The 17,313-nt window shown below is 33.7% G+C and overlaps 2 protein-coding genes across 3 annotated transcripts in view; both read left to right on the top strand.

Moving 5' to 3' along the window:
- Positions 1-7,463: 7,463 nt before the first annotated feature.
- LOC132695761 (elongation factor 1-alpha-like) lies at positions 7,464-8,225 on the top strand. The gene has a single exon (XM_060660218.1). The coding sequence runs from the start codon at positions 7,557-7,559 to the stop codon at positions 8,223-8,225; it is 669 nt and encodes a 222-aa protein (XP_060516201.1). The 5' UTR covers positions 7,464-7,556.
- Positions 8,226-15,170: 6,945 nt separating this feature from the next.
- Positions 15,171-17,313, top strand: part of LOC132708719 (G-protein coupled receptor dmsr-1-like) — a 283,401-nt gene continuing 281,258 nt past the window's right edge. For both annotated transcript variants that reach the window (XM_060681248.1, XM_060681250.1), the window contains exon 1: positions 15,171-15,425. The gene's annotated coding sequence lies outside the window, so the exon portion shown is untranslated. The remainder of the gene's footprint in view (positions 15,426-17,313) is intronic.

The following is a 17,313-nucleotide window of genomic DNA, read 5'->3' on the forward strand; positions in this document are numbered from 1 at the left end:
TATCAAAAAATTGTATTGAATATGAAGCAAGAGTTAGTTTTAATACGAGCCAGCAACGATTTAGATGCGGTCCTTTTTTTAGACGACAATGAACCAAAAACCACAACTCCCGAAATACCTAAAGTTTCGCTTAAAAAGATATATTGGAAAATCCCAAAAATAATGGCAAATATTGCAGAAGAACTTGTTTTAACGAAAATCGTGGAGTCTAATAAAGAGATAACAATCGGTTTCAGATCTTGGGAAATTATTGAATATTCATCTTTGCCTGAAACCACAACTCACACGTGGCCCGTGAAAACAACAAATAAACTAGAAACTCTGCGTCATATCATTATCGCCTTCCACGAAAATAGGAAAGGTCGAGTAGAAAAGGATATGAGTCAATTTGATGACGTCGATTTAACTAATATAAAAGTATTTTTAAATTCGGAACGATATCCGTACCATGATTTAAACCTAAATTTTAAAGAAAACAAGTATTCGACTCTATATGATATATTTGCTAATTTTAGACACTCTTATTACGGGATTTCCAATGAGCCAATTTTCACACCGCAGCATTTCAAAGAAAAATGTCCCATTACACACATCGATTGTTCTCATCAAAGAGAGTCTCTACAAACTGGTTCCGTGGTAATGCGAATTGAATTTGAAACTAGCGCTAATATCAAGAAGGATACATCGGTTTATTGTCTCATTTTACATGACAAAGTATTTAGTTACAATCCGCTAACTAAAATAGTAAAACAAATGTAACGGATTTTAAAAACCCGATTCGCAGATGTTCAAAAAATTTGCCATAAATATCAGGCGAAACAGTACATTTTTGACAGTTGTCATCATGCGGATCGTGGCACTAGATATACAAGGGTTTAATCTGAAGGACGGTGAAGGTTTCGTCGCTAAAGAAATTGCAATTTACGACGGAAATCAAATGGCCCACTACATAATGAAGCCGCCGAGAGATTTTTTAACGTTGACTCATGCTGATAAGCGAAGCGTACGTTGGCTCGAGCGTTTTCACCACGGATTAAAATATAGTACAGGTCTTATAGACTATAACTTTATCGACGAATTGGTTAGGCGTTTGGTTGAAACCGCGGACATTATATACCTCAGAGGGCAACCGAAAATTGATTTTTTGACTTCGAAGATCCAACAACTACAGCTACACCTTCCTTTGATTGTTAATATCGAAAAATTCGACGACAGTTGGCTGATACCGCTCAAGTTTGAATTGGATCGACCTAAGTGCACCTTTCATATGAATGGTGGATTACGCATGTGTGCCTTACGAAACTCTGTATTATTATTCAATTGGTTATATGCTAAAATTCCTATATGAAAATGACAATAAAAAGATGTGCTTTCAAAATTTGCAATTTTATTTTGTGCGGCAACATATAAAACAGACTAACGCAAAGCGAGCAAATCAAAATTAATTCTCAAGTGTTAAGTGATGAATCGCCCTATAAGCAACGTCGATGAGCTTCCCGCGGAATACCTAATCAAATACGTGAAATCCTACGACTTGCTGGCTATGTGGCATAGGTTATCCGACAAGCAGAAAAACAATTTCGACCTGCAGACTCATTTGCCTTGTTTTATTCACTATAATCGACCGGATAGTAGAACTCATATCGACGGACCCGTGCCTCCACAAAATAAATGTCCGCTTTGTTTGAGTGTTATAAAAAGTAGTTCATTGATTTAAATCGCCTCAATATAGTGAGAAACATGGCTTTGTTAAGTGCTCAATATGTTTTATTAACAGCGGTAGTGCAAAATATGTTCTACTTAAATAAACCCAATGGGGTTATCGAAGCGTAAGTTTGTTTTAAAAATAACAATATCAGTGGCGCTTGGCCGGAAGGATGGAGTCAGCTGTATCCCATGACAGTTAACGGTAACGATAAGCTACACATTTTTGGAGCAAGGTTACCAAACGTTACCGCTTAGTATCTAAATTACAAAGTCCGTTTGGTTTTCTTTGATCGCAGTTTCGGCGACCACGGCGAATGGCAAACGATTGCTTTCAATAATATCAGCTATCGTAGTGATAAGGAGGAAAATTTTGGGACAGACCTCCAAAAGGTTTTGATTCTACTGTATCTAGTTACGGGTGCTTGTTTCCTATTACTATCAAAGTGCTTATACAAGTTGACAAAAATTCATTGCTCCGCCCATCTTCGCAAGTAGGGATATGTGGATGTATAAATTGTTCGCATATATTCCAAAACTCTTCAATCGACTGTGACTCGAAAAGTGTACTTAACGCAGCAAAAAAAAAAAAAAATAAAATGGCCACTGATGTTGTTAGGATTGACGAAAATATGCTGTTTGAAATTTACAACACTGGCGTTCGTTTTACCAGCAGGGACGAACATATGGATTTTCAACTAGAAGAGTTCTTGGATTTTCTCAATTTTCTAAACGAAGAAGTAGGAGAACATCTAAAGTGGAACGACGTTTCAGCACACATCGGTGACGACATAGAGGTGATGTATTGGAACGAAGAAGAGCTTTGTGATTTGAGGCTATTAAAAAATGGACGGTCGCAAATTTTTCTCGAAAGAGAAGATATTGAAAAAATTATGTCAAAAAGGCACAGTCTTTTTAAAGCTATGAATTTATACCGAGATGTAAATATACATAACCGAGATGTAAATATATATAATCAATAAATAATTTTATTAGTAACACGTATTTGGTTTATGTCATTTTTCATTTAATTCCTAAACATATACTGGTCTATAATTTGTTTCTGTCTGACCGCAAAACAACATACACCACCAACTTACTTTAAGTCAAAAAAGGGACCTGGCTAACTCAACTTGCCATTTGTTAGCGATATTTCATAAAAATGTTACATCATAAATTTTATCGGTGCACATTTATTTAATTTAATTATATTTTACGCGACCTCGACGGCCTTTTATTATATTTATGCGGAAACAGAACAATGCAATTTCGCACAAAGTAGCTAACCTCGGGGTCACACTTGATGAATTTAAACAAAATTTCATCACATTAGCAAATATGGAATATATATGCTTTATTTACGTATAATGTTTTTATCGTTATCAGATACATTGTAAGTTAATAAAAATGTGTTTATTGAATTCGCGCATTTTAAACATGTCGGATGTCAATACTACCTCGACGACCTTTTATTAGTTGAATTCTCTTATCGTCGCCGCCGAAATCGTCGTCGGCTAGGCTCGGCTAGGCTCGACTAACGTAGCGCGCGGGGTTCGAGGTTCGAATCCCCCGACCGCGCGCGACACACCGGTCGCTTTTTTCACCTCGCGCAAAAATACGTCAAAACAAAAAGGCACTAACGCAAAAACTACCCCTAGCGGGGCGAAATTGCCAAAAAGGCACTAACGCGAAAACTACCCCCTACCCCCCATTCAGGGTGACATCTGGCGATCGAAACCTGAGCTCTTAATGGGTGGCGACATCTCTCGTAGAATGGTCAAACTAATTTTTTTTTTTCGGTTGCTTGGGAATCTGTAAATTTGCAATCACAAAATCTCCCCCGGGGGACGGGGGATGGTCAAGTCACGAATAATTACTACTAATATACATCGTCTTCATCTTCAACCAGAATAACCTGATTGTCCGCTAAATGTAGTTCTATTCCCATATTACGGTTCATACGTATCGAGCATTTAAGTGTGGAATTTAAGTATATAGCTATAGCGCATTGCTGGAGATGTCCTTTTGTAATTGGAAAAAGTTATGATATTCTGTTACCAATTTTAATATTACTTGACATGTTCCTATAAATTCTTCTAACTGCCTTAATATAATTCCCACTAATACCATACTCTCATAGTGATTTCCAGCCATACTTTTTTCTAAAAGTTGTCTTATATGAGTGGGCAGCGCAGAAAACCGCTTTGTTCGTCGATATCTTTTGCTTCATTTTTTATTCTGTTTTTGATTTTTTCCTCATCCGCTCTTGGAAGATAGTTTGAAGGGATATTGTCATTTCTTAAAAACCAAAAAATATAGGCAATTAAACCCATCATTTGTACAGCGCCTTTTTGATCAGTTCTATAGAGAACCCACTTGGTCCTGGTGCTCTTTCATTTACGGTAATAGTGCGATATATAAATTTTGTCATCTCTGTTCTTTTTTGTAAGCTCTTTTTTTTTCATTTGTCCGTTCTCATTTCACTATTCATTTTTGTTGTGCTTTTCCACTGTTGTTCTTTCCCCAGTTGCTTTCCTCGCTGCTTCCTCGACGGATTTTACGATGTCATGCTAAATATATAATCACTCCTTCAGAATACATAACGTCACTTAATCTAAGGCGATAGATTGTTGGCTTGTTGTTGACTTATTGTTTATGCTGACCGTGTTATATTTTGTGCTTTTAATTTGTTCAATTATTCCATCATCATTAGTGGAGATGGAGTGTTCCAGGGGCACAATATCTTTGATCTCATTAAATGGTGATATGTACGATATTCTGCTCCTCTGTGTAATTGTATTTTAGTCTGGTATTTTGTCTTCCAATTGTAAGATAATTTTTTGATTTTCTTTGCAGAATGCTTTATTCCCATGTGTAATATTTTTGTGACTAAAATAGCCGTTTTTAATTTGTAGGTAGTGTTCGAGGCATAGGTCTGTCAATCTGTCTCCGTAATCATTGATGTCAGGGTCACCCTGAGTTGCTACGATCACGTCTTTTCTTTTTGTTTCTATGTGCATTGAAGTCTCTAACAGTATTATTTATTATGTGTTACCTATGTTGTCAAGGATTTCGTGTAATGCATTATCGTGGCCACCTTGCATTGCGACCATCTAGTTATTCGATGTAGATCTATGTAGTCTTCTAGTTGCTCAATGCCATTTGGCCCTACGTCTAAACACTCTAACCTGGAGGACCAGGTAATGTTTAGTGAAGTTTATCTTTCTCTAGTCTGTTTGGCATTCTCATGTTCCGAGATCAATCCTGCGTTATCCTATCAGTACTTCGGCTTTTCCGACCATTGGGATCGATCTTCATCTGCTCCATAAGCCATTCAATGATCTTTAATTGTACCCAAGGTGGTGGTCCTTACGGGGTGCTATCATCCTGGCAAGATAAACCCTGATTTTTCTTATGAGGTTGTTACTCCTCCCTTTCATCATTCTCAATCTGACTTAGGGCAGGTCTAGGCGGATTTCTCATTCCTCATCTTGGCATTTTCTGGTGTATCATTACAAAAGGCTCTTTACCTTATGTGGTCGCCAGGCCTTCGTCCTTGGCAAGTTCGAAATGTGTTGTCCTCCTCGTCGTCGTCTGTCTTTAAAGGATTAGTCACTATTTGACGGTTCCGGCTTTACCATCTCAGCCTCGCTCTGCCGATGTTTCTTCTTCCCAAACAACACAAAAACACTAAGGGAATAACATTTTCAAACTGAAAAACTCACCTCGGAAAAACTGGAAGTCAAATGCAAAATTTCCGACCAGGGCAAAAAGCATATGGAGGACGTGGTGAATTTTATATACATTGTTCTTAAGTGCAGTCTTCAGGCACTGAAAGTATAATATAATTATAAGAGTGAAATTGTTGAAATTATTTCCATAAATAATATTAATGTTGTTTTCAAGGTTGACACAGGGGCACAATGCAACTCAGAGTTCTTCAGAAAGTTGCATCCAAAGTAACAATCACGTTAGTTATTGCCAACTTAACTGTTTTGGATGAGCAACGATCCTGTAATTTGCAAAAAATCCATGGTTGTTTTAAAAGATTCATACTATTTACAAAACTCCTGGATTGTTGAATCGAACTTGCTGACGTTTCGCCAATCATCATGTTGGTTTCTTCAGAGCTTAACTAAAACTGGTTGGCATTTTACTCTGTACCTGCTTATGTATTTTTTGAGGGGCGGAGCATAAACATTGTCTAGGGTGATTAATTCTTGCTTATAGATTTCCATAATTCTCGCATTTGTCTTTCGTAGAAGAATTGATTACATGCAAGAATTTTTGTTTTATCGAATAAAATTTTATGTCCGGTTTCGCGACGTGTTCTTCAACTGCTGATGAGTATTTTTGTCGAAGTGTTAAGGCTCTTTCATATTCTTTGAGCCTAATTGATATTTTTCGACCGGTCTCTCCAATGTTTTCTTTGCCGCATATGCATGGAATGCTGTATAACGACAGATCGAACATATTGTGACATTTTTATGCAGTTGGTAAATTTGGTTTTGACGTTATATTTCTTAAAAACTTTTAATATGTGGTCAGTGATGTTTTGGTAAGTTGTGGTGAAGTGTATTTTGTTATGGAACGCTTAATATCTCTAATGTGGAAATTATTAGAGGGAAAAGCAGATGTATGTTTTTTTAATTCTGGGTTCAGTGACTCGGGTTGAGATTTTTACGGCTCTGTAAACAAGAGTTAATAACCGATGATTTTGTGTGCGCAGATTTTCTGTAAACAGAATGCTAGGTCTGATGTTCTATTGATAAGAATATTATATGGGAGATTATTATCAGTTTATAATTCATTTGCAACACGTATGTTAGGGTGTATCGAGTTTAAATGGCTAAAAAAATGTCGTAGGGATTCTTGACCATGACGCCAAATAACAAAAGTATCATCCGCGTAGAATTTCCATATATACTTTTTTTAAATGAAATGTGTCGAGGGCTTTTTCCTCAACGGTTTCCATAAATATATTCGCGATGACTGGTGATAATGGAGAACCCATAGCTTTGGTGCGACGTTTCTTCAAAAATTTGACCGTTATAAGAAAAATATATTGATGGGCTCTCGGACCTTCGAAAGTGTGTCGTGGGTTCTACGGCAGTAAATAAGGCACAGAATTTGGAAACTACCAAATTTTTACTGAAAGTAACACTATAATTTTTCAAAGAAACAATAATAATCGCGGGACTTTATGCCCCAGGCACGCCGCCCTGTTACACGTCTTCCGCCCGTCTGCCCACTCACGAACATATTTTCTAAGCGGGTATCACAAATATCTCCTGTTGCCGCACACATTTAATCGCGCACCACAATGTTCCAGATAAACATTTTTCAATTAAGATGAGAAGATTTGGTTCAAGATTCTCGGATTTCAATAAATCTGAAATAATGTTAGGAGTTCCAGGAATAGGGACTTTAATACATACGAAACTAACCAGAATAACCTGTGGATCTAATGTAATGGTTTTCAATTGTTTTCACCGTAAAAGGTTTTAATATAGAAGCTAAATATTTTGCTAGACAATAGGTCGAAGAGGTAGTCCTGGTTTATGCATTTTAGGGAGTCTGTAGAGCAGGCTCTGAAGAAGCCAACAGGATGAAACTGAAATAGTATTACAATAGCCTGTGAAAGTTTCTTTGAAAAGTTAAAAGATTCATTTTATCAAATAAAATTAGACGATGATTGTCACGTGATCAAATTGTATCAATCCTATATACCGTGATGGCTTTAGATTTTAATTTGCCGTTGCCGATCCTTTAAGTTATTGAAATCTAAGTGTTCTTCGTCAATTGAGTTTTCGAATTTGTTGCATTTATTCGATTTAACTAAGTAATCCAAAATGGGTAAAGAAAAGACTCCTATTAACCTTGTAGTCATTAGTCACGTAGATTCTGGTAAATCTACAACAACCGGCCATTTGATCTACAAATGCGGAGGTATTGATAAACGCACCATCGAAAAATTCGAAAAAGAAGCCCAGGAAATGGGTAAAGGCTCCTTCAAGTATTCTTGGGTATTGAATAAACTTAAGGCAGAACTTGAATGTGGTATTACCATTGACATTGCCTTATGGAAATTCGAGACCGCAAAGTACTATGTTACCATTATTGATGCCCCAGGACACAGAGATTTCATCAAGAACATGGTTACTAGTACTTCTCAAGCCGATTGCGCGGTACTCATTGTCGCAGCTGGTACTGGTGAATTTGATGCTGGTATCTCCAAGAATGAGCAAACTAGAGAACACGCCTTACATGCGTTTACTCTTGGAGTAAAACAACTTATTGTTGGTGTCAGCAAAATGGACTCCACTGAACCACCGTACAGCGAACCTCGTTTTGAGAAAATTAAAAAGGAAGTTTCTCCTTACATCAAGAAGATTGGTTACAATTCTGCAGCTGTTGCTTTTGTACCAATTTCTGTTTGGCATGGGGATAACATGCTAAAACCATCACGGTATATAGGATTGATACAATTTGATCATGTGACAATGATTCTTCAGAATTAACAAGATTTCCAACTCCTTTGTGCTTCAAGCTTCCTGTTGAAATCAGAAGTTTTTCAAATGAAAAATATCAATATTTTTTCGGGAATAGTTGGAAATAAATTATTTATTGATGCTATGATCATTTCAGGGGCTCATTAAATAACGTCACTTTCAATTAGAATAGAGGGAAGTAAGAATTTTGGAAGTCAATGTCAGATTCTTAAATACTTGATTTGGAATCTCCAAAAAATAAGTATCAATTTATTATTTTCTGCATAATGCATGCATAATAAGTTGCTCAGACGATGCTGCAGAAAAGGTAGAAACTGCATCATCCGCAAAAAGGGGAAAGTAAGTATGGGAGACAGAAGGAAACACATCATTAATATATACTATAAACAATATAGGACCAAGTAAACTTACCTGAATTACGCCACAATTTACCAGTTCGCCAATTTCAGGCGTTATCTCTAATACCATATGAACAAAGCTTGTCCACTAAAATATCAACATCGACCAAGTCAAATGCGCATTGCAGATCGAAAAAAACGCGTGCTGTTTGCTGCCTTTCTTCTAACTTGCCAAGAATATGCTTATATAAAGAGAGAATGGCATCCTGCGTTGATCGCTTTTTTCGAAAACCAAAGTGCATGCCAAATTGCTTTCCAAGAAATTTGGAAGTCTGAATGCAGTGCCATTTCGAAGATTTTTGAGAAAACAGATATGAGTGCTATAGCTCTATAATTTGAAATAATTGTTGCACCATTTTTTCTATAGAGTGAAAAATGATCCATGCAAAAAGGAATAATTAATGAGGTATGTCATCGGTTCTACAATAGTGTCGACCACATGAGGAAGGAATGCTGAATATTTCTCAATCGGTTCAATTCAGTGGTTCTTAAACAATTTTTAAATAAAAATAACATTCCTTTAACTAGGTCCAGCCCATACTGTTTTAGCAAGTTTTAGCAGAAAAAAGTGTAAATAGTTGTAAAAATATGTGAAAGAAGTGTTTTTTCTTGTATATAACGATAGTTATATAACGATGTATATAACGATATTTTAGATAATTTTTATTTTTATTTATTACCTTAAAGAAACACTCCAAATCCTATCCTGTGTTTATCACCATCTGAAATGCACAAAACTTGTGCTTATAAAAAAACCATAAATTAAAACAAAATCAACGTGAAACACAGAGGAATTATTATGATCGAGCAACCAAAAACTTGGCAGATAAGAATGACAAACTTAAGTTTAATATTAAAGGCCACTGGGAAAAGGATATCATTGTTAAAAAATGTAGTTAACCGAGATCTTTTGCAGTTTTTTATTCTAATTTAAAAATCGTTTCAAAGGTACTAGACAAATTGTAAAAGATCCTTCAGTGCAGGAACTTTGTTAGGGGTCCATATTATATAAAAAATGTGATAGCAAATTAACTGTATTTCCAATCCCTATTCTTAAAGATTTTTACTCACTGCATATTCTGTAAGTATTTAATGTAACTATCTTTTTAGATATATTTTTGAATTTTCAACAGTAGAGTGATATTTTACTGTATAATAATGTAAGTGTGGAAATTTTTATTTTACTTTTGTTTCTGAGTAAAATTAAAATCTTCTAAGGAGCGATGTAAAGTGTTGTCATTAGCGCTATCGTAACTTTTTTGCAAGTGTGAAAACTAGTATATTTTTACAAAAAATTAAATATTGGAAAACCTGTTAGGTTTAGGTATGTATTATTATTAATAAAAAGCTGAAGAATTGAAAAAAACGGTTTAATATTAATGAGATAACGAACTTACATCTACTACTACATCGTTGGCTCACCCCGTACATAAATTACGTATAATAGTAATCGAACGCTTTCATCATTTAGGTAAGTTATATTGGTATTTGGTAAGTTGGCAACATTGTATATAGCATATAAGCGAATTGTGTGCGAATGGAATTATCTATTCTCTGTTAAGGTATTAATACACGATAAAAATCTACTTATTTGATAATTAATAATAGATACAATAAACACTAATTAAGTGATTTTTTTTGTAAGAAATGGTCATTCTTAAAATTACTTAATTACAGAATGAAACCAAGTAGGGTAAAATACAGATATTAGTTTGAAATATCTTCATTAGCATTTGCATATTATTTGCAAACTCTACGCTTAATGTTTCTCTAATGCTTAGTATAAGTCAATCTACGCTGTAAATTTCATCTAGCTGGATTTAGTGGACTCTAGCGAGATAAAATCTTTTGCTCATGTATATATGTATATATATTTGCCTTAGCTAGAGTTTACGTAGACCTGCTGAAAGTGTGTCTATTCGATTCCTCTCTATCGAGTGAGTACGCTGCGAGATCGAAATTTTCCTCAGAGAGTGATTTCGAATTATTTGTGCTTGTAAAAATTTCGCGTCGAATGAAATGTCCTATAGCTTCTGTTGCTTTGAATAAGTTTAAAAGCAGCGATGCACTAAATAGATGTGGGCGATAAATTGCATAGAGAAATTGCAAGAAAACGATTTTTTTTCCAAATTATTGTAAGCATTGCAAGATAAAAGTTAACTAACAGCTTCTGGTTTTTAGATTGCTTTTTTGTATTACGCATGGTGTTTTCTAATTGAATATCAATAATTAAGGTTCTGATTTGTTGGGCCATTTTAAAATGGAAACTTCATATGGACATATGTCTTAACTTTTGAGATACAGGGTGGATAAGTTTTCAAAAATAAAATATATTCCTGTAATATTTGTAATACTACTTTAGATATTTTAATGTAATTTGGCACACATGTACTATATATCAAGAGGCATTATTTAGTGTACCACATTTTTTTTAAATACAGTTCTAAATAAATTTAATTTCTTGAGCAGATGTAGGGTTTTCAATTAAAAAAATGAAAACCTCTTCTCTGCATGGTTATAACAATATCGTTAAAATGACAGCATGCATTGAAATTATCAAATCTGCACATAAATGAATGCAATTGTCATTATTTTTTAAAAGGCTGTGAACAAATAATATTTTGGTTAAATAGGTCGCCACTGCACTGGTTAAATATTTATCTGAAAGACTAAATGGAAATGATTATCGCCGATTTTTGGAAGAGAATTTGCCAATATTGCTAGAAAAAATACCATGTTTAATTAGGAACAGAAGGTTCATGGATAACGGCGCGTCTGCTCACTTTAGTGTTTAATGGGTAGGTCACAGCGGATTTAAATAATTTGGACTTTTTCTTATGGGGACATCTTAAACGTCTGGTATATCGTATATATCTGGTATATAAGGTGGAGGACTCTTTCAACAACTTACGCGTTCTACTTTTTTTTCAAAAAGGTTTTTATTAATTTGTTTATTTGTTAAAAATTATTAATACACTAAAACTGGAAAACTAAAAAGAACGGTCTTTAATTTTTTTTCTGAAAGACAAGGTAATCAAAAACTAGATATTTTGTTGTAGATAGATATTTCATTTTTCACAAAAAAAAAGTTCTTGATTTAACCAGTGCAGTGGCGGCCTAGTTAAACCAAATATCATTTGTTCATAGACAGTCAGTGGCACGCCACTGATTTCTTAAAAAAAAATGGTTGGAGATTGTAAGAATAATTTTTATTTTAAGGGAAATGTGTGCCAGAATAGACGGGTGAAATTACGTACGCCCGCCACTGATGTATTACATACGTAGTACATGTGTGCCAAATTTTAATTTAATTAAATTAAAATATCTAAAATGATATCAGACATAATACAAAAATATATTTTGTTTTTAAAAACTTTAGCACCCTGCATCACAAAAGTTAAGACGTTTAGAACATATATTCATATGAAGTTTTCTTTTCAAAATGTATTGTATTTACGTTCAATTAGAAAACACCCTTTATATTTCCTATGCCATATACGGAGCGCGGTTCATACGCAAATCATTAAAGAAAAAGGCAAAAAAACAAAGCGTACAGTGGAATAGGTGAAGAATGTATATGCAGTATGTCCCAGATTTGCTTTTCTATACGGGGATCTCCGTTGCTATCATAGTTACAGCAAAAATTAAAAAACTGGCTCGCATTTTACTCTGTACCTGCTTATATACAGAGTCTTAAGTATTATATATTAGATAGTCTAAAAAATGCAGCGTTGCTAAAATGGAAGAAAAGTAGAGCATGTATATGCCAAAAAATAATCTACCTTTGTTTTATTTTAAATCCATACCCTTACGTAGGTACACGGTGAAAGAGGGAAATGTCCATTTTTGAAACAATAGAATTGCCTTATTATAAGAGCTGAAATGTTCAAATTTTCAGGATATGGGTAAAAGGATACGGCGATGCTAAAAATAGCGTCAAAAAACGCAAGTCTTCTATGTTGCGTACGGCCGAAGTTAACTTTTGTTTTTGTTATGGACGCCATATTGAATTGAAGTTAATAAATTGTGAGTTTTTAAAATTATTTACTTTTCAAATTGTCATAACTATGATTTGTTAGTTTGAAGTACAAACTTGTCACCCACTGGAGCTATATATATATATATATATATATATATATATATATATATATATATATATATATACTATATAAAAAGCAAATTGGTAAATTCGAAAACACTTCGAACACTCAGTGTTCGAGCGCGAGCATTGAAGATGCCAAGTGAGATTTTGGCGAAACGTCTGCAGGATTCCAGTCGGATGCAGGATTTGCAGGATTCCAGTCGGATGCAGGATTCCAGTCGGAGTTCAACGAGCGAACGGATGATATCCCGGAGTATAGTGTCATCACATTTTTCCATCCGTGAATCAATACGTGAGAATATATATATATATATATATATATATATATATATATATATATATATATATATATATATATATATATATATATATATATATATATATATATATATATATATATATATATATATATATATATATATATATATATATATATATATATATATATATTCTCACGTATTGATTCACGGATGGAAAAATGTGATGACACTATATTCCGGGATATCATCCGTTCGCTCGTTGAACTCCGACTGGAATCCTGCATCCGACTGGAATCCTGCAAATCTTGCATCCGACTGGAATCCTGCAGACGTTTCGCCAAGATCTCACTTGCCATCTTCAATGCTCGCGCTCCGAAAACACTTCGAACACACAGTGGCGTAGCAATTTCGATTTTTAGAATGTTTTGGAATGTTCTAGGAACATTAATATTAAATACCGAACCAAACGTTAAATCCCCATCTCACTTGATGCCAAACTTCACGAGCTACCGGTAGATTTACATCTGCTCAAAATACAGTGTTCTTACAATTGAAGAGCCGACAATTAATAAATCGGCACTCATCCAACCGAAGGACTGTTAAGAAAAGTTTGGTGTCTCTTTATTTTTCTGAATAAACCACTGGTACAATGCCATTCTTCCAACAATATCGCCATCCTGAAGTCCTTGGCAAGGTCGCGGTCACGATAAGGATGATATCTATGACGCTTTAAAATACTATTCGGGGATGACGTACGAGGTCTCTCAACTCCGCTTTGCAAAACCAAATTTTCTTTATTTTCATCTGGAAGTTTGTTCCCTTTTGTTTTAGCCAAGCTCCAGTGGGTGACAAGGTTGTACTTCAGACGTCTTTTCGGAAATTTATTTAAATACATTTCTTCGGATTTTGCTTCGTTTCTACGGCAGAGACTAAAATACTCCAACAAATCATACTTTGAAAAATAAGTAATTTTAAAACACAATTTATTAGCTGTACACAACTGACACTAACTGTTGACAATAATTACGAATCACCCGGAATCCAGAAGTTTGGCAAATAGTTTTTCAAACTCTTTGATCTATGTGGCTTTTACTTCTTTATGTTCTAATTTGTGGGTCTGGAGAATGCCTGAGTACTTGTGTGGTTGTTTCTAGTTCGACAGGTTATCCTTCTTTTAGCTTTTCCTTTTTAACTGATACACTTTGCCATTTTTTCACATCATCTGTTCATTCGGATATCTGTGCTCTACGGGTGTATGAATTTTAGGTTTGAATCTAGATGTTTTTTGCAAGCGGCTTATAGTTTTAAATTATCTATAAAGAATAGATGGCTTATAGTTTTTGAGTTTTGATTTGCTTTAATGGTATATACGGTGCGCGCGATAAAGGGTTCAAACACAGGCAGAACCATAATGTTGAAAGGGACTTTCCTTGAAAAATTCCTGCCCTGATATTTATTAACTCAATTTCTAGTTCTGCATTTTTTATGCTGATTCTTAATTTAGTTTTCCATTTACTCAAAGTATTTGTCAAAAAGGCGATTATGTCAGAATGTACGTTGTATATTTCAAAGGTTTTAATTAACCGACTATCAGGCACTGAGTCGAAAGCCTTCTGGTAATCTATATATACGCCATGTACAACTTTCTGTTTTTCTTTCTTATTTGTTCTAATATTGTATTGTCGGTTGTTACTTGCTCCTTGCAGCCCATAAATTTCCTTTTGCACCCTTTATGCCCTCTAGTGAGAATGTTGTTGGTTCGTAATGGGTATATTTGATCTGGTCATGTCGTTGGATATATTCAGATCTAGCCAGTATCGCACAGCCCGCTACAATGTGGTCGATCGTTTCAATTTTTTGTTTACACAGTATGCATTTTCATGATCATCTTTTTAGTAGTATCATTACTATTATTATTATTATTACTATAATAATAATAATAATAATTGTTATTATTATTATTATTATATATAAAACTTTTCGTTAACATATTTTAAGATTAAAATTCAAATGAAAAAACATTTCCCAACATTCAATCGAACGCATCCGTTTGCGCTGTATGCCGCTTGCTTATTGGACGTGTGCTGCAAAAAATATAAATCAAAGTGCTTTTGGTGATGCGCATGCGCCAAATTGTTGCCCGCCTTGACGGCATTTGCCGCTGGAAATTTTCAATCACTTCGGCGTAAAACGACGCTGATGAACGACGCTCCAGCGTCGCAGTCAACGTTGGGTTACGCGTCCGCGTTTCGAAAAACTTTGAAAAACTTTGAAAAACTTTCATCCCGCGCTTTCCTGTCTCTTCGTGATTTATGCGCTCCACGCAGACATATTAAAATCATTCTTCCCCACAAAGAGCTCACGTTTGTCTTCAATTTCGACGGTATGGTGTCGTAAAAGTTTGGTAAACATTCGACCCCGTAGTACGACGCAATGTAGGCCAGCAAAGGTAAATTTGCCTTTTTCACCTTCTATTTTTATCGATAATGTTGCGTATATAGATGTTTTGACAAATCTCGCACGTTGAATGTAGTGACGTCACAACTTGCTCGTTTAGTGATAAAATTAACTTTCAAGTATGTACGAAACAGTTCTTTTTATTTTTTGTGTTATTAATTTTGGGAAATATTTTCACGTGTTCAAGGTTCCTTTAGAAATATTATTTAATTGGAATTTGTTCGCTATAGTGAGCGAAATATTAAAAAAAAACAAAACTTTTTTCTTTCAAATATATTTATATACAGTTTCTATGTCCAATTTATAGGCGAGAGAAAAACAACTTTTTAAAAAAGGACAAGAAGAAATATTCAATAACGCACTATTTCTCGAGTATTTATTATTTAAAAAAAAACAAGAAATTATCTAGGTGATTATTAGGTGATTGTATTTACTGTGATTTTCTATGTATTGTATTGTTTTTTCTTACTATTATATTTACTTCTTACTATATAAACTTCTACTATACATACGATTAATTAATAATCTAAGAATGAACTTTCTAATTCTAATTATATTTTTTATATAATATAATTGTCCATTTAGAGAGAACCTACAATATAATTTTTAAAATTTACTACTATAAAAATGGTTTAAACTAATTAAACCATAAATTATTATTTCTATGACAAAACTAAAAAAAGATACAATTTTTTAGTTAGTTTTGTCAGTACCGTGGAACGTTTGGAAGTTGTAGTAAAATCCTTTCAGACTTTTATTTTCACAGTAAAACAGATGAATGATCTGTATAAAAAATTTAAAAAGTTAAGTTTAAAAGTCATATAAATTTTAAGTAAAAAAGTAACAGTTATGATATTCTTATTAAATAATATAATATTAAAACAAAATTTTTTCATCGCCTGGGAAAATGGGCTTCACCCGAAGTTGTTTAAAAATATATATTTATAGTACATATCTATGTCTCCACTTTCTGAGATGTTAGCTGTCGCGAAAGAAAAAAAAAAGAAAAAATAGGTCAAAAGGAACAGGTGATTTTGTCAAAATTAATTAGAACTAAAAGTTCAAATTTTCACGAAATTATATATTTTGACATGACAATTGTTTCGACAACACCGTGTCTTTATTAAATGGTAAAGACACGGTGTTGTCGAAACAATTGTCATGTAAAAATATATAAGTTCGTGAAAATCTGAACTTTTAGTTCTTATTTATTTTGATAAATGGATTTTCATCAAGTAAAACCCACCTCAGTTCAAGGTGATTTTGTGTTTCAAAAATGTATAGTAAATTTTCCGTAACGAACTGTTCCTGGATTATTTATTATTTATGAAAAGAATTGAGGAAAAAAATATTAGAAGACATTGTTATTATTATTATCATTTTTGGCTATATAGGTAATTGTTTTAACTGTGATTTTTCATGTCCTGTATTGTTTGTTCTCACTGATGATTAATTAATAACCTAATAAAGAAATTTTTGCATTAACACAGTTCATCATATATATTCATCAGAGAGAACCTACAATTAAATTTGTAAAATTTATCTATAACTTCGTAATTTTTATTGTACCAATCAATGATTTAAGCTAATTGCCTCTTAAGTTCTTATTTTTGTATTAAAACTAAAAAAAAAATGATAATTTAATTTTTTTTCTTAATGTTTGAAATTAACATTGAATTCTTGTTCAATATCTTTTCTTTACCAAATTTAACGAATTTTTGAATTTGACTTTATATGTCATGATTTTGTGTTTAAAAAAATGTATAGCAAATTGTCCATAAGTTACGGTTTCTCGATTTTATGTTATTTATCAAAACCATTGAAGAAAAAAAAAAGGAATAAAAAAGAAAATAGTTTTTTTAGCATATTTTCGAAAGTGA

Source organism: Cylas formicarius, unplaced genomic scaffold (genome assembly GCF_029955315.1).
Source record: "Cylas formicarius isolate icCylForm1 unplaced genomic scaffold, icCylForm1.1 PGA_scaffold_12__32_contigs__length_19106922, whole genome shotgun sequence".
Taxonomy (NCBI): domain Eukaryota; kingdom Metazoa; phylum Arthropoda; class Insecta; order Coleoptera; family Brentidae; genus Cylas; species Cylas formicarius.

What these genes read in the sequence shown, in the direction of transcription:
- LOC132695761 (XM_060660218.1), top strand. Translation starts at nt 7,557, where the DNA reads ATGGGTAAAGAAAAGACTCCTATTAACCTTGTAGTCATTAGTCACGTA.